The 18,360-nt window shown below is 39.4% G+C and overlaps 1 gene segment (V, D, J or C); it reads left to right on the forward strand.

Annotated features, from left to right (window-relative positions):
- Positions 1-1,257: 1,257 nt before the first annotated feature.
- Positions 1,258-10,251, forward strand: LOC120227618 (the record flags this gene model as incomplete). The annotated part of the segment is given in 3 exon segments: positions 1,258-1,377; positions 8,319-8,648; positions 10,126-10,251. Coding segments are annotated over 3 exon segments (576 nt in total), but the record flags the coding sequence as incomplete, so codon positions are not given.
- Positions 10,252-18,360: the final 8,109 nt, after the last annotated feature.

Below are 18,360 nucleotides of genomic sequence, written 5' to 3' on the forward strand. Positions count from 1 at the left end.
GCTGGCTCTTTGTCTTTCTTATTTTATGTAATACTTATTGCTTGTAAAATCCATATATGTTGTTTGGTAGAAAATTAAGATAAAGGAGCCAAAAACCATCCCATTAAAGAGAATAGTAATATTAGCTAATATTTATTGAGAGCCAGATACCACAGTGAGTAGTTTCAGGGTCTTATCTCTGTCCTCAACAGTCTTATACAGGAGATCCTTATTCCAAGTTCACAGACGAAGGACTTGAGGCTCTAAGGAGTTGTTATTTGCCTAAAGGCACATGGCTAGTCACTGTGGCGAAGTTTGGGACCCAGTAGAGACCTGTCTGTTCTTAAGAGTCTTCTTTAGGCCACTATGTGCTATTAGAAAGAGTAAGCTGCATTTTTATTTCTGAATATTTACTTTTCGGAGCCTAATCTTTTAAATGGACTCCTTAGTTGAATGCTTAACTAGTAATAGCTCATAATTTGTACCCCTCATGCAGGAAACCATGTTTCTGCTTCTGTCCTGGCACCCAAACTGCCTCTCTTCTCTCCTCTCCGCCCACCCAAAAGCTCCAATAAGTCATGTTGAATATGGATTTATTAAATTTTCAAAATGTGATTCTTAGGGCATTTCTATAAAATGACAAGTCCTTTCCACACCATTGCATTCAGTGTCTTAATTCCATATTGGCATCAAATGCACTGGAAACACTGAATCCAGCATAAGAGCTGGAGCAGGTGAACTGTTAGGGTGATTTCAAGTTCAAAGTGGCGTTCTTTCAGCAATAAATAAGGTAAGTGCTCATCACTGAGATTTCAGACTCTGTAACAATTAATCTGGTCTACTATCAGTGGGAATGGGATTCTGGAAGAAACTGCTTTACAGGCAAATCAGGTCCCTGCCCCTCAATACATAGACACAAACAAACAGAAATACGTGTTAAGAAATTGAAAATTCATTATATGTTCAAATATATTATTTCTACTTTTGTTCCTCTTTGAAAATTATAGAAGTAGTACCTGTACCTGTAAATTACACTGTAAGAAAATAACTGCTCTGATACATGAAAACCTTAAGAAAAGAGATTTGGAAGATTCAGCAAAATGTTGAGGAAAGGTAAAATCATATTCTCCATTGTATGTGATTAAGATGGATAGACAGAGAGGGGTCAGTTCATCCATTCTCGACTGCGTTCATATCTAATGTGATTTTGCTTGTGATTCATCTTTGTTTAATAGTAGCAGGACCCATTTTTGTATGTTTATATATTGAAAAATGTAGGCAAAATTTTAGAAGAGGCACAAAGGGAGATTTCTGTAAAAGCTTTTCAGACAGTGGGCTATGGCGGATGCAGAAGCTATTCAAACAATCCTCCTCCCAAACCTGAGCTCTGGATGACAGGTAAATATTCTCTCATTTTTTTCCATATAACGTGAGGAGGGGAGGCAGCCGATGCAGGGGGGGCAGGAGAGGTGCCGGTGCTGCCTCAGAATTCCAGGATTCGGTCCCAGTTTGGTCACAAATGGCAGCGGGGTCCTTGGAGAGGTAGGTGACTCTGTCCTGGTCCTTGGGGCCAGTTGCCGCCTGAGCTCGCATGGACGACATTGATGAGGAGCAAACTTGCTGGAGCAGCTGGGGGTCCCTGACGGGTGGGGATGTCAGGTCCCCGCGGGATTTCTGTGTTGAAAGATGAGTAAATATGTTTGTATTGTTTATTTGATTCTGACATAACCAATAGAAAAGAATGAGCAAAAACTTGATAAACTTGTCATTTTGTCAGAAGGTGATTCTTGTCTGTGTCAACGTATTTAACTGTGTAGACGTATCCAGGAATGTCTTAAGCTGGGTTTGTTTTTGTTCTAAAATTCAGATTAGTAAATGTACTCATTCTTTATTAACCTTAGAGATGAATCTTTTCTTGGATGAGGGAGAACATCTCACAAGGAATTTTTGAGCCTGCAACATCGAGTCAAAAAAGTTTTCAAAGAATTTTCACACTGCTGGTAAAAATGCTGGAAAAAGAAAAGAAATGATATAGTATGGTTTCTTTACTGGTTGTGATCACAGGCACGACTGAGTTCATAAACTGAAAAGAAACTTTCTGGTTCTCTCTTTTCCAAGCGACTATATACTCAGTGTACATTGCATCAATCCAGTTAAAAAATAGTGATACAGGTATAATTCAGAAGGTCTTGAAAAGTATGTTTTTAGGAGAGAGTAGTGCAGAGAAAAATGAGAAATTTGAATCTGCATCTATCATGTTGTGTATAACCATCCTTCAACCAATACATTTTGATTCACTGATTATTGATTTCTTAAAATTATAAAAAGAATACATGCCTAACATGAAAAAAAAATGGAAAAGATAAAGAATAAAGAAAAAATTGAAATTTCATAGTGACATTTATTACCGTTGACATTTGCTATATTTCCATTCATCCATTCTGTCAACGTAACAACTATTTCAAGTGGATATGGTTAGAACTAAATGAAATTAAATATGGAAATGGCTCCATATAGGTTGGGACACGGTAAGTAATAAAAAAAGTCAATTTTCCAGAATTCCATTACCATCCACTGCAGTTCTTGACAAAATCAGGAGTAGAGAAAAATGTATTAGCTACAATCTAGTCTATAGGACACTTAGAACAAATGGTCAGATTTCAAGAACACTTTCAATTTCTAAGACTCACTGTTAGCCATTTGTAAAAATGATTAGAATTTAATAGGCATTACTTCAAATATTGTTAGCCTGAGTATAGGATGATCTTTCATTTTTCAGCACAAATACCTGGATGTAAAAGGTGGGGGGGAATAGCAACTTGATCATATAAACAGAATAATATAGATGCAATGTGAAATATTCATTTATAATATTTTTATGTTTTTATTGGATTATACTCAAAAATTAAGAAGCATATCTTTTTTATAATATGAGTTGAGAAATCTGATTTTTGTGCCCTCACATTTCATCCAAAATTTTGTTCAGACTTTCTACATGTGTCGACTTCAGAGCAAATTTCTGAGTCATCACAGAGTCTGAGTGTCTGTTTGGGGATTCCCAGATAATGATGTCACTGGGTATTTTATTGGAAGAGACAATTACCTATTTACAAAATAAAATAAAACCATCTATTTTATTTAATCATATATTTGTGTAATGTAAGCATAAAGCATAAAGACTTTAGTCCCAAGTACTATTTACCAAACCTATAGTTAACTTCTTTATTGTCTTTTACCAGTATTATCTCTAAAACTGGAAGTAACTGAGTTTATTTCAGGTTGATAGCTTGTCCAAGTAGGACTGATTCATCAAAGTAGAATATTGGAAGAGCCTCTTTTAATACGAGAGGTTGCCCAGGACTAAAACATAAGACAACCACTGTTTCATGAAGGATGATGTGGGAAAGAAAGATTCACCTTATTCTGTGGTATCTCAGTGTGTTTGAATACCACATATTTTATGTCTATATCCCAGAGTGGGATTAGCAAACATCTTCTCCCATTTTTCATGTGACCTTCGAGGCAGGTCTTCCTAAACTATCAAGCTCTGGGGCAGAAAAAGAATCAAGCTCTAACGCACAAATCAGGCTCTCATTTACTTACATTGCTTCCTTCCAAAATCTATTTGAGAAGACCTAAAATAAAATACACAAGTACAGTTAGGCCATGAAATAAAAATAAAAGATCAAAAGCACTAAAGAACGCAGAGGAAAAACGGTCCATGATTATCTAGCAAGAAACACAGGGTAAAATTTTATGTTCAAAGATAGGAGAAAAATGTGGTAGAGTCCATACTTTTTATTAACTGATAAAATGAGGCACAACAAATTTTCAAATGTGTTGTGTCTTTCCACCAAAAAATGAGAAAAGGACTTCAAAGCATGCATCCTTTAGGGGGAATATGAAGTGAAATAAGAAAAGGTCTTTAAACAAAAGCATTTCATGCTATCACTGCATCATTACTGTGGGCAGTGGCACCATGACATTTAATGTCATTCACAGATGGTGACCTTCAGCAGACACGGTCAGGCAGGTGACAGCGTGGGGATCTAATGTGACAATAGGGGGTTTGGAGGACCAAGAAACCGGCCATTGATCTAGTCATTTGGCCATGAAGGCCCACAGTGGGAGATTCAAGCCAAACTTTGGGCATGATCTAGAAGGAAGTCATTTTGAGGTAGAAATTTCTGGTGAAAGCTTGGAATGCACATAGATTGTGCTGTTGGTGGGAAAAGGGCCATTTGCTTTGGACAACACAGGTGAAGCAGTTCCATGAACTGACCCCATATTACCAGGCTGTAGCCAATCTTCCCTTTGACTTTCTTAACACTGGAAATGCAGTGGACAAGACAAATGATTGCCTACTAACTGGTGTGTCAAAATCACATTTCCAGTGGTGGTGGCTCAGTGAATTCCAGACATAGCAGAGCAAACTGGGGTGCAAACGAAGGAATGAGTCTCCATGTTTCATTGACATAGATCTAACCGGTATCCCCAAATACTGTATTTCCATTAGTAAGGAAGGTTTGATCCCATGAGATAAAATGTGTTGGAGCACACAATCAACACAAACAACTGCTAATAATAATGGTAATGATAATCATTATAATCTCCCAGTGCCATAGCAGGTTTAATCATGTCGCTTTCCAGATCTTGTTTCATTTCCAACTCACTTCAGCGCCTGGTGGAGTGTTGAACTGATTCACACTAACATCATCATTTTAAAATAAACAAAGCAATGACTTTAATTTACTTGACTTGCTCATCCACAGAACTTGTTATAACCAAAATTAACCAGGGGGCACCTGGGTGGCTCAGTTGGTTAAGTGTCCAATTTGGCTCAGGTCATGATCTCATGGTTCGTGAGTTCAAGCCCCAAATTGGGTTCACTGCTGTCAACTCAGAGCCAGCTTCCAGTCCTCTGCCTCTCTCTCTACTCGTCCCCTGCTCACAGGCTCTCTCTCTCTCTGAAAAATAAATAAACATTAAGCAAACAAATTAAAACCCCAAAACGAATCAGTATCCAAATCCTGGTCCCTTGAATTGAAGGCCATAATAGTTCACTGAATTCAAAGAACTCAGAAAAGCTAAATCACACTAAAGATTTGATATGGGTGGAATTACTACGGAATTATTTTATTCTATTTTTTGAGTTCATTTATTTACTTTGAGAGAGAGACTGGGGAAGGGACAGAGAGAGAGGGACAGAGAGAATCCCAAGCAGGCTCTGCGCTACCAGGGCAAAGCCTGACATGGAGCTGGATCCCACGAACCATGAAATCACGACCTGAGACAAAATCAAGAGTCATACGTTTAACTAACTAAGCTACCAGGTGCCCCTATGGAATTATTTTATAAAACTTGTCAGTGACAGAACATTTGTCATCACAGGCAAGTAACAGAAGATGGCAATGTTTTCACAATAAAAGAAAGAAGGCAAGAAGCAATCAAATTGGAATAATATTTAAGAATGTTTAGAAAAAAGAAGTTTGGGATGGACTTAGATGTGGAAATCTTAGGAGAGATTTTAATATCAATCCTTACAGTACGGGCCAGCATAGACAACATTGTGCAAATACTGCAATAGCATCTGACTTTGTGTCCGTGTGGACTATTATAAAGTGCTCATATACAACATGTATAACTGTCATGAAAGGGTTTGGCCCAAGAATGGAGTTAATCATGACGGGTAAATTTTGTGAGTTGACATACTTCCTTTTCTGATGGTGAAAAGTTGTCGAGAACCTGGGCTTTGGACTCAGGCTGACTGAGGGCTCTGGCTTCACTGCTTATTGCTTATATGAACCTGGGTGATTATTCTCTGGCCTCAGTTTTCTAATCCATAAGTTGGGGTGACAGTATGTATTCAGAAGGGGTAGACCAGAATTAAATGAGAGAATGAATAAAGTATTGGCATGTTGTCTAACACATAACAGGTACAAGATAGAGGTGGCCCCATTTCAGACCTAAAGGGAGAATTGTGTTTAGTATGGAAAGTGGTCTGTAGTCAGTCATACTGTCAGAGCAGAAATTTGCCAGGGGACTCAGCTGTATGTTTTATTGCTCCAATGGAAATTTAGCTTAGTGTCCACTAACACATGAAACACTTGAATTTAGAGGTGTTTGTTTCTGTTTAGTGGACTTTTTCCTCTTTTAACAACAGAAATGAGATTAAGGCTTTATTTTTGTATTTTTGTAGTTGTTATACAGACTTTAAAATTTACCCTTTATCTTAATTGCTATCATCTCTACCATAAACAAGTTTGAGCTTCATGCTCGTATTTATTAGAAACACAATTAAAGGTTGAAATAATAGTTAGAACATACTTAAAATATGGTTAGAGATACAGTTCATACTTTTGAATACTTAGAAATGTCATAAATTTGAAATTCATATTTGCATATGAAATTTATATACTTATTTAATAAAAGAAAAATAAGAACAAACTAGAGAAATTTTGAATCAACATTAATATGAAGATTTGAAATAATACACTGATATATGGTAGGTATTTGGTAAATTTATATAGAATTCATAGAGCTTCAACTTCACAAAACACATACCACATAGGCAACTTACTGAACTCTTTTGATTATGAATGTATGTATAAATGTATTGGACAAGCTTATTTATTTTGTAAACTAGTTTCTATTTTAAGCATTAGGAAAATGATTTTGGCCACAGAAACCCTGTTAGTAAGTTTAAAAAAAGAATGTTGAAAGAAACGACATGTCATATTCATGTCATATAATTATGGAAAATATGGGAACTAACGATATATAATAAAGTACACTAAGCCTCAATTAACTCTTACATTGAGAAAGTTATGGAAGTTCAAGATTCCTTCTATCCTGAAAAGAATGAAACTTCAAGAATCTAGCTTAGGAAAAGGGAAAGGAGGTAAGCATTGTGTCTTACCATCCAGAAATTTTCATAACTATGATGTATCAGAAATATTCCTATAAAAACTCAAAGTTCCTAAGATGAAAAGTACAGTCTTTAATGTATTGACTGAAGGCTAAAATCATGACAATATCATTACAATTAAAAATGAATCTTTTTTAGTTTCAAAGGGGTGTGCCTTTGAAACATCACCCGATGTTTATAGCATCATTACTGACAATAGCCAAACTATGGAGAGAGCCCAAAAGTCAATGACTGGATAAGGAAGATGTGATATATATATATATATATCCACAATCAAATATTACTCAGCCATCAAAAACAATGAAATCTTCCCATTTGCAGTGAAGTGGATAGAACTAGAATGTATTATGCTAAGCAAAATAAGCCAATTAGAGAAAGTCAAATACCGTATGATTTCATGCATATGCGGAATTTAAGAAACAAAATGATGAACATATGGGAAGGGGGTGGAGAGGAAAGAGGGAAACAAACCACAAAAGACTCTTAATGATAAAGAACAAAATGCGAGTTGATGGAGGGAGGTGGGTGCAAGACAGGCTAGACATGCTCTTGAAAACGATGATGTTTTGTTATATGTTTTGATATGACGTGTGCAGGAAACTCTGGAACCGTACCTCCTAACATTACACCGGTTACATGTAACTGTATTCAGCAGGTGAAATCAGAAAGTTGTGGGTATGACAAGTTAAGCAGGCTTTTAGGGCAGATTCGCATTTGGTGGGGAGACACTGACAGTCAAAGTACGGTGCCTTCTTAGTCATGCTTCAACTCCAAATGAAATTCCAATATAAAATGTGCACTTAGTGAACATTTTCTAAAGCAAAACAAAACTGAGACCATTGCATTGCTAGATAAGGTTAGTATAATAACATTACTTAAAACAATTTTTTAATAGAAGTTTTGTAAATATTACCCCATTGCTTCTAAATTCAAGGCATTGTAAATAGTTTGGTAGTACAGCTTTAAACATTGTCCTACTCAAAATCTTGGACTGGTTCCAATGTAAGAGAGAGATGATCTATAAAATCAGAAATCAAGGAGAACTTCAGTAAGAGAAGTGGGTATGGGATCTGATTTGAAACTAAAAGGTTAACTTGGTAGATTATCAAGTGTACGTGAAAATAGATTCTCATTCAAACAAATGACTGTGTATTGTTTTTAAAAATTCCAAGATTTAAACTAGCCACTTAATAGCTATAACTTTGGGCAAGTTCATAACTGCTTGTACCTATTTTCCAATGGAATGTAAGAAAATAAAGACTTTATAACCCGCTGTGGATGAAAGGCCGTAGTAAGTACTAATACTATGGCAACTTTGCCTTCTTGTACTCTGTGCAGAGGTGATTCCAAACCACACAATGTTTCTGTTTCTCTAATAATAGTTTTCATTGCATTCCATTTTCCTCCACAGATGAACGTCCTGTTGAAAACATTTCCCCCAAGCTCACAACTTTTCTTCCTTCAACTGCTGAAATAAAACTCCATAAGGCTGGAACATATCTTTGTCTTCTTGAGGATTTTTTCCCTGGTTTTATCAAGATAGATTGGAAAGAAAAGAACGGCAAAACAATTCTGAAATCCCAGCAGGGAAACACCATGAAGATGAAGGACACATACATGAAATTCACCTGGCTGACTGTAACAGAAGAGTCAATGGATAAAGAACACAAATGCATCATCAAACATGATAGTAATAAAGGAGGGGTTGATCAAGAGATTCTTTTTCCTTCAATAAGCAAAGGTATGTGATTGTGAACATGAATATAAACTCCCAGAACCCTTTCCATTTTTCATGAGAATATGCCACCTTTTCTGTCAACTATTAATGGGAAACAAACAAATAGAAACCTTTCTTTAATAGAGTGGCCTTTATCAGAAGCACAAATGTTTTGCTATTACCCCATAGAATTAAAATTATATGGGGTTTGGGACATACAAAGAAAAAGAAAAAGAAAAATTCTCACCTCAGTTTCATTATCCAAATTATGAAGGTCACAATGATGTTTCTGAGCGTCACTGCATGGGTAAATGAAACAGTGCACGTGAAAGCATCTAGCAACCTTGCTCACCATAAATACCCAAGAGAGAGTCCACTTTTGATATTCTTACTTGACAATGAAATAAGAAAAACTATACAACTTTCAGGAATGTTCTACTCAGCAGTCAAAGTCCCTCTCACTTCAATCTGTTCTACCCAAAGTATCACCTATAAACATGAGTTACAGGTGACAAAATGCTGTTCATTTGACAAAGCCAGGTCAACACACACAAAGCAGCTTAACACACACAAAAAAAGGTAATTTGGCTGCTGAGGTTTTAGTATGCTCTTGGATTTTTTAGATTTGAATTTTATATCCCACCGTTAGGTGGAACTTGGAAAGAGAGGGTGAAGCTAATGTGTACAAACACTCTTCCATTCTACACAAGGAACGTGTTTCTACCACTGGTCAATGCTGCTCGGCAAACACTCATTGCAGTAGGAGCGTGCGCCTGGCCTGGAAGGGAGGCAGGGGGACCCTTGTCCCAAAGACCATCACCACATGACAGTGAATATCCAGGGTCACTCGTGACTCAGTCATGGCAGCACAAAGGAGCCTCATTTCCCAGACGCTGGACATACTTAGACAGTGTGGGCAGAGTTGAATGTGCTCTGGCCCGGCTGTGATCCAGTAACTCTCTAGACTCAGAAGTCAAGTCCTGAGCATGGACAGGACAGACCAGCGCCCCAAGAAGGAACCAGTGTGTACTTTCCTTGTGGTTAGCAGGCACTTTTTAAGCAGTGAGGAACAAGCACATAACAAGACATGTGAAGAGCTTTATATATACAAGTCTCAATTTCTGAAGTCAGCCTTCATCATCTTGGGTCTGTTGAAAAAAAAACCACAGACCCAAAATGGCAACACTTAGCTTAAGGCCCTAAATCACTAAAATAAGACTAAGTGCAATTTCAACTCCCAGAGCAGTAACATTTAACCAGTGAACATGGGAATTTCCTGGTCAGCCCTATGGAGTTTACCAATGGCCACTTGTCCCCTTAGGAGAGTGATATTGCCTAGAAAAATGGATTCTTTGCTAATAATTTCCTTTTCTGCACTCCCTGCTCCTCTGGAGCTCCTCTCTACTTGCAAGTTGGGATGCTGCTAGACTCGTAAGTCACATGATTAATACAGCCATTAGATCTTTAACATTTACTTGCTTGAATTTTTGTTATTGAACAGATTTGGTGGCAGTGATGGGATCTGAACTGAACTTCCAGGGGCGTTCAGAGACAAGGAGACAGCCAGGGGAGGTAACTGTGAGCCCCTTGAGTTCACTGTCTTCCTCACCATTTTCAAGGGCTGTAGGTGAGTTCCTGTTGATTCTGAGATTCAGTCTCTCTGCATTCAAACTCCTGATCTCATTGGCTGGCTTTCCTTTACAATGCGGGTCACCTTGGGCTGGCAGAAGGTTATTGTCAGAGCCCAGTTGAACCAGCTTCTTTGTCTAGACCCCAGTTGAAGTGGCACGCTTGCCCAGAGCCTAAGTGGACAGTAGGGTTGATCTTCCCAGAGCCAAGTTCCCAAACTTTCTGACCACATTCCTTGAATGGAAACTTCAGCAAATTTCCAGAAGAATTAATGGTGGTGCACAAAGAGCCTTCTTGTGGCCAGAGCCCAGTAATATCTCTTGGTTACTATCCACACACTAAGGTGCACACAACCGTTTTTCTTGTTTTGTAGAGATAGAGGCTACTGCTAACAGGGATCAGAGACAGAAAAACCCGCAAAATTGATGGGCATAGGTGAAGCATTTAAAGGCTATTAGAATCCTCACCACCTCAAGAACACCCCCTTGATAGTATAACTTGCTCAGGGAATAGATTGGATCGTCACTGGGCCACCCATCCACGTCAAGAAAATTTCTGCGCAAAGAGCTATACTTTAAGACACATGCAATCCCCAATTCCAGGACTCATCCCTTTTGGATATTCGTTTTGCTCTGAGAAGCCCAAAGTTAGCTCTTGGGGTCCTTAAATTCTAAGAGGTCAAGTGCAACCACCTTCTTGTATACCTGCTTATATTATGTCTACAAACTATAGTCCCAGAAGTTACGGACATCTAGCAAAAAATGGCAAAATCTTACTAAGCTTGCTTTGTGTCCTGAGGAACTAGCTTGATAACCATCAAGTTGGAGACTCCCCAAAAAGCTGGACAGAAATGTAGCTACACTTCCCTTGTGGAGACTTATGGCTGGAGGGAAGTGTGGGTTAGCTCCACTCAAGGCTAAGGTCCTATGGATCTGCTGCCAGGCCTCAGGGCAATTACAGCCTAGAAATACCGTGGCCATAATGGAGAATTTTCCAGTTTGGAATAAGATCATTTAAGAACTACATTTAGAAGCAAAAGTTCTCACATTAGATAAAAGAGGACACTTCTGTTCATTGGCAAGCAGACGCCTCTAAAAGATTTAAAATTCAAAGGTGGTTTCAATGAAACATTCTTTGCAAAAGGCTAATGAAAAATTAAAGATGGAAGAGGTACCAACACAAAAGCTCTAAGACTGACGCAGCTCCTCTTGCCTCACTCTTTGCTCCTTTGAGCAGTCATTCTAGCGTCAATTTGTTTTCCTCTCTGAAAAGACTACACAGCCATATTAATGGCCTTAGGGACACCCCCATTCTACCTTCAGAGGAGGGCCCCTAAATGAGGCCCTCCCAGAGCTGATGAAACTGGGTGATTTTCTGACAAGCTGTTACATTATTCCCTTAAATGGCCAAGTGGAAATTCTGATAAGTACCAAGATCTGCTGGAGAGGTCTTAGAAAAACTGGCAGAACCCAGAAAGGGTGGAATCTCAGCAGAATCAGCTCTTCTTTTGAATCTCTGTCCACAGTGCCTGGTCCAGAGAGATTAGTGAAATTTCTCATTGTCCCACCCTTTCCACACGAACCTCCATTGCTTGTGGATCCTTCCTCTCCCAGAGACGCCATTGCCTCCTGGCTGGTGTCACCCTGCGTCACTGCTCTTAGCTCTCTGCCTGCCTGGGGTGTGCGGCTCGTGGGTTCCTTCCTTTGGCTGTCACTGTGGGTGACTCTGGGTCTTGGGAGGGTAATATCCTTACTACGTTCTCTGGGGACCCATCTTACACCCAAAGGGGGCTATTCCATCTGCCAGGAATACATAAAACTGTGCCTTGCCCCAGAGGGAAGGAAGCAAATTGAGGCTCATATGCTTGGAGAGATTCGATCAACCCATGATGTCATTTCACGTAAATCCAAGTCTGAGACACTGAGAGCAGCTGTCCTGACAAATGTGGACAGAACTAGACACGCAGCTCTGGGGTCCATGCAGAGCTCCCCCGTCCCTTCACCCACCCCCACTTCTCCCAGTTCTGGAAAAGGGACTATACAGGATTGGCTTTAGGAAAGCAAAGTCCTTCTTGGAGACACCTGCAGTCTTTCTCTGTCCTCAGAGTGACCCATCTTCTCATGTCTTTGAAATGTAAACATGGCCCACAAATGCCTGGGACTGAGAGAAAGTAAGGCAAACAGACCTTTTTCAAAAAGTACAAACTGCTAAATGGTTCTTGTGCCTAAACCCTAACTCAGTCCTCTTAATAATTCCAGGGAGGTGTCTGGTGGCTCAGTTGGTTAAGCATCAACTCTTGATTTCCACTCAGGTCATGTCATGGTTCTTGGGATCAAACTCCTCATTTGGTTCTGTGCTGACTGCATGGGCCCTGCTTGGGATTCTCTGTCTCCCCCCACCCCATCTCTGCCCCTTGCGTACTCTCTCTCTCTCTCTCTCTTCAAATAAATAAACATTAAAAAAATCTAGGGACAAATACAAATCTTAATATTTTCTCTATAAATGTCAGTGACTCTAGGGTTTTTGCAGCGATCTGTGTGTCCATAAATACACATCAACAATGTGAGACCTTTTTCTCTCTGGATGGTATTGCCAAAATTAGTCTGTAAAAAGCTCTATTTCTTTGAATTGAAGATGAGCATTTACATTCTAAACCTCTCAGGAAGATAGAAACTAACCCAAATGTGTTTGATCTTCACATGATCTGGACAAATACCCAGTTGTTGGTTTAAGTAAAAGACCTATCTTGAGAATCATCAGCACTAAAATTAAATTATTTCATGTGCCTTGGTTTACTAAAAGTCAAATAAGTAGAGGTGGTCTCTTTACAAAATATTAAAGAAAATAGCTTGAGAGAATGAACGACTTTGTTGTCTCATAAAGTTTTTATGGGTAATTTCAGCAAAACTGCTAAGAACTAGTAAATTGAATAGATATTTTAAAAATGAGAAATGTTAAATATATTTTCAAATAGTCTCCTAAATCTTTTTGGTAAACTAAATCTTTAAAGTTTTACAGTGTTAGGTCAAGTGTAAAATTGAATTACAGTCATTAAATATCTATATCATTTCCAAGTAATAGAAAATGCTAAATTATTAGTGAATGAACATAGGTTTACCAAATTTTGGTTTTTATTGCAGAAACTGAAATTATATATAGACCTACTTGTAAACGTATTTTGTGCTTTACTGGAAGACTGTTTTATGAAGAAGCACACATTTCTAGAACTTTTGAAATGCGTACATTAATTTGCCACTCTAAAGAATGCTGACTAACAGTTCACAATTGCTTACATATTAGCTTTCAGTAAAAAATGAAAGTTTCTAAGAGTTTAGAATTTTAATAAATGTAATTAAGACTACTAGTAATAATCACAGAAACAACTCTGAATGTAAGGAAAGTAGAATGTATGTTTTTAGTAAGAAAATGTATAAGGAATGGAAATGCATTTTATGAGGTAAAAAGAAAAAAAAGGACTTTGTCCTAAAGCAAGGCTGGTCATCTAAAGAGAGTAAACTCAGGACAAATTCTTAATTTAAAGAAACACTTGTAAAGATTTGTAAAAATGGGATGATTTGGGGCCCCTGGGTGGCTCAGTTGGTTAAGCTGGGACTGAGCCCCATGTCAGGCTTGGCAACTGGCTCTGTGCTGGGTGGGCTGCCTGCTTGAGATTCTCTCTCTCTTTCTCTCTCTCTCTTTCTCTTTCTCCCTCTCTTTCCCTCTGCCTGGCTCTTGCTCACTCTTTCTCTCTAGGGAGGAAGGAAGGAAGGAAAGAAGGAAGGAAGGAAAAAGGAAAGGAAAGGAAAGGAAAGGAAAGGAAAGGAAAGGAAAGGAAAGGAAAGGAAAGGAAAGGAAAGGAAAGGAAAGGAGAGGGGATATGTTTGGAAAGGAACGTTATGTGTGGTCAGGACTAAAACTGGAATGAAGCATTTTCAAATCAAAAATTAACAGGTGCAGCATTAGGTTAGGTTGTCTGTATGTCAAAAGGACAAAGGTTTTGTGGGTCTGTTTTCTTCTTTGGAGTTTTTGATCTGCTTCATCTCTTTAACTGGGAATATTCCAAAGGATTTGCTAAACTAACTGGATTTATTTCATAAGCTAAATTCCTGGGAAGCATTATCAAATAAAAATTCATACTAAGTGTTCCTTATGTTGTATTTGTAAGATTGTGGCACGTGTAGTTAAAGTCCACTCTGGTTCCACAAAAATATGGCCCCTCATTGTCAGTCGTTTGCTGTCCTGATGTCCTTGAGAGTGGCACGAGTCTGCTTCTGACTCGGAGAAATCAAGGTGTGTCCACAATGGCAGTGTGTTCGAGAAAGAGTCTGGGCTGAGCGAACATCAAGACAGCCACTTGGTTCCTCCCGGCTCCCGGGCAAGCCCCATTTCCTGGGTTTTGGGGGTTTTTTTTGTTTTTTTTTTTTCACTCCTTCACCCACCACAGGGCATTTAGGATTATTCAAATTATAAATAGACATCAGTTGAAGGAATTCTATAACAGAGCAAAACTGTTTACTGTTGATGTCTAATCTGTAAGGTCCATAATCCTGGAAAAATTGCTTTTTTTTACAAGAAGGCTTCAGACTTCTTCCCTCGGGACCCTTTGAACAACTGCAGCTGGACTTCACGCCAGTATCACTTAGTGTGCGCTGTCCACATGCCCTTGGTATTATTCCTATATTTTCTGGAAGGGTTAAAGCCTTTCCTGCCTACTTCACTGGGCAACTCATAGGATCCCTGAGGAAAACCTTGCAAACTTCTTGGAAAGCTCAGTGTATTACCTTCTGCTGACCCTTGTGTCGTGCGCTAGTCAGACCAGCTACCCCGTCTCCATGCCTTCTGCTCAAGCCTGTCCTCCACAGGTGACAGAAGCCTTGCTGAATCATAATTAAATAATCCTGTTGGTGAGTTTACAGCCTGGTGAATGGGTATTTTAGACACGTCGTCAAGGAAGACAGCCCTCGAACCCCCAGAGGGAGAGGGACCTTCCCGGGTGCCCCTGTGTAACACTAAAGGTAACAAGGTAACGAGGCTCAGGCGCACATCGCACAGTGACAGCCTCCACCTGCCCCCGGGTCCTGACAGAAGTGGGACATTTCTGACTCAAATGGAGAGAAAGTGAAGTAGCTGACAGGCGGGTGGGGCGCTTTGGCCCAAGGCAATGGATCAAGATCTCACACTCTAACCAAAGGTGAAAGCTTTTCTCTTTTTTCTCTTTTGTTTTACTCTGGCAATGGCCTGGAAAGTTAACACCCTCATCGTATCTCTGGGGTCCTGGCCAAGGAGGATGAACTCTGGAATTTCGAGCAGCCTTTTATTTCAGGCTAGGAAAAAATCTACCACTCGTCTTAACTTTTCTCAAGTTAAATAAATAAGACATCTTATTGGCTGAAGTCCTTCAATTTACATCCTGAGTTAGAAGGGACCTCCCAGGAAGCTTCATGACCAGGAATCACTCCTTTGGCGGGGCCTTACTTCCCTGGCTAGGGTGATCCCTAATGCTGGTTCATAAATGAGATTTGATCAAGACCTTCTCCTTCATTCTGAAAATTGTTGCAGAATCTCTAACTGAAGCAATGGCTGCCCAAGAAAAATCCCTAAACTCTGGCCAAAGTAATTCTTGAAAATAAGATAGCTCTTGCTGGTCTCTTAGCTGAGCAAGGCTGGGTCTGTGGTCAACACTGCTGGCTACACCCTGATTAATGATTTTGGGGGAAGTTAAAACTCAGTGACATTCGATCACTGAGCAACCACTTGGCTTAAAAGAGTTGTTCCTTTAGCAGGGTCTTTATTACTTATGTGATTGTAATTGCTTTGAGTCTTGGGAAACATGGCTTCAAACTGCTCCAAACATGAGGAATTATCCTGTTAATTGTGATCATAATAAGCTGCCTGGTGCCTTATGTTCTCTCCAAAGCTTTAACTGCAAGTTCTGAGCTGGTAACCTGCAAACTAATGATCTCTCTATGATTAGAATGTCAAAAAAAGAAACAAAGAGAACAGAATGACCAAGTCAAAAACTGTAAAGCTGAAGTGGAAACCTGTGAACATCACAGGGTTAAGCCAAAAGGTCAAGGCCTGTGACTATCACAAGAGCAACAACAAAAAACATGAGAACATCAGAGAGGTTGCTGAGTGGTGTTAATGCCTTCAGTTGTGAGCCCATTTCTCAGTTAGGCTGAGAGTCTGATCAAAAGGCAGGTTGTTAAAAACAAAACCACAGGCTCAAAATGACCTCACTCAGTTTAAGGCCGCAAACCAGTAAACCAAGACTTCATACCTGCACAACTGAGGTTTCCACACCCAGAACTGTAAACTTCATCCCGCCAGCCTGGGCATTTCCTGGTTCGCACTAGGGAGTTGACTGATCGACCCCCTCTCTGGTCCCCTTGCCTAAAACAATGTTCTTTGCTAATAATTTCTTTTTCACTCCCTCTCTCTCTCTTACAAAAAAAAACTTACCCATTTCTGCAGTCCTTTCAAGCTCCCCTCTGATGAGGTTTTTTGGAGTGATAGTGGGGTTCGTGGGGTCCAGCACAGACGACCAAGAAAGAATTCTTGAGACGTCTTTGATGCAAAAAGGTGATTATATTAAAACATGAGGACAGGACCCGTGGGCGGGAAGAGCAGCCAGGGACCAGGAGCAGAGACTGCTTCTATACTGTGGGGATGGGGGGTGGGAGGTAAAGTCCAGGGGAAATTTTTATATGCTAAAGAAGACTCCCAGGATACTGGAGGCCTAGCTATTGTCAAGATAAGGTTGTTTTTCCTTCTAGCAAAGCATTAGCATTAAGACAATTAGGAGTTCCAGAGAAACCTTTTACTCTGCCTGCCTCAAGTATTTGTCACTGGGCTGCGGGTTATATGGAAATCTAGTTCCATCTGCCATTTCCTTCTGCCTTTGTTTCCCACATCACTATAGACTTGGGTGATGATGGAGGCTTTTAGACCCTCAGGACTAAGATCTCTGTCAGTTAACCATTTGTTTACCCCTTCCCTTTGTTCTTGGGCAGGCTGGAGTGCCCAGGAATGTCACACAGAACCCCACCTGGGGGTGGGGGTGCCTGTGGCCTGTCACTTGCCTTATGCTCCCTCATCACCCTTTGCTTACTGGGTAAGATGCTCCCGGGTCCATGAAGAGATCAATTCATACAGCGAGTTAGACCTTTAACATTTATTTGGTTGAGTTTTTGTTATTTCACAGATTCTTAGTTTGGCCCATGATCAAATCAGGGTCAAGCAATCACCTTTGCTTTCACCTGGGCTGTGATGAGGCCCATGAAATCATGTTGGTGACAATGCTTGCTGTTGTAAACATGACATGGATGAATTTTTTCATGTATTTATTGAATGTATACATATTATTTCTAAAACTTAAGAAAGTTAAGATCACATAGACAGCCATAATCTTTTATGGCTGAGACACAGGCAGGAAGCAAATGAGCAAAGCATAACTTTAATGTAACCATTGGGCTGAAGTATCCGGTTAGGATTTGATTTTCTAGCGATGAGAGAAATGTAAAATGTATTTTAAGTTCCACGGTGATGGTTATGGTAAGGGAAACGTAAGGATGAGGACATTTCTGTTAATGCAATTCTAGAAAACGTCTATTGCAGTTTCTTGGAAGTTTTTTGCTTGTTGTTTTTGTTTTTGATTAAAGCTTAAAAATATTTTATATGTATACATACACACGAAAGCACAGAAGAATGAAGTGATTCTGAAGCCAGATTAAACACATCTTCTCCACGTTTTCTACCAACCTGGACTGAGAAAGAGCACGTAGAACACACACACAAACACACACACACACACACACACACACACACGTATTATGAAAATTGTTACGTTACTTTCTTTATGTCAGTCAAAGCAGGATGATAAGAGATTTTATTTATCTTTTTTTACCTTTTTATTTGAATTTCTGTTAGTTAATGTACAGTGTGATATTAGTTTCAGGTACACAATATGATGAATAAAGTCATTACAGGGAAAGGAAAGAGAGTTTTAAGGCACTTTAGTGTCAGTTATTGAGGATTTCTAACACTTAACATAATTAAACTTACATTTTCCTTCTTGGAGATTTTCCCCAAAGCCTATCTCAGGCCC

Source organism: Hyaena hyaena, unplaced genomic scaffold (genome assembly GCF_003009895.1).
Source record: "Hyaena hyaena isolate Hyena2069 unplaced genomic scaffold, ASM300989v1 scaffold_2582, whole genome shotgun sequence".
Classification (NCBI taxonomy): domain Eukaryota; kingdom Metazoa; phylum Chordata; class Mammalia; order Carnivora; family Hyaenidae; genus Hyaena; species Hyaena hyaena.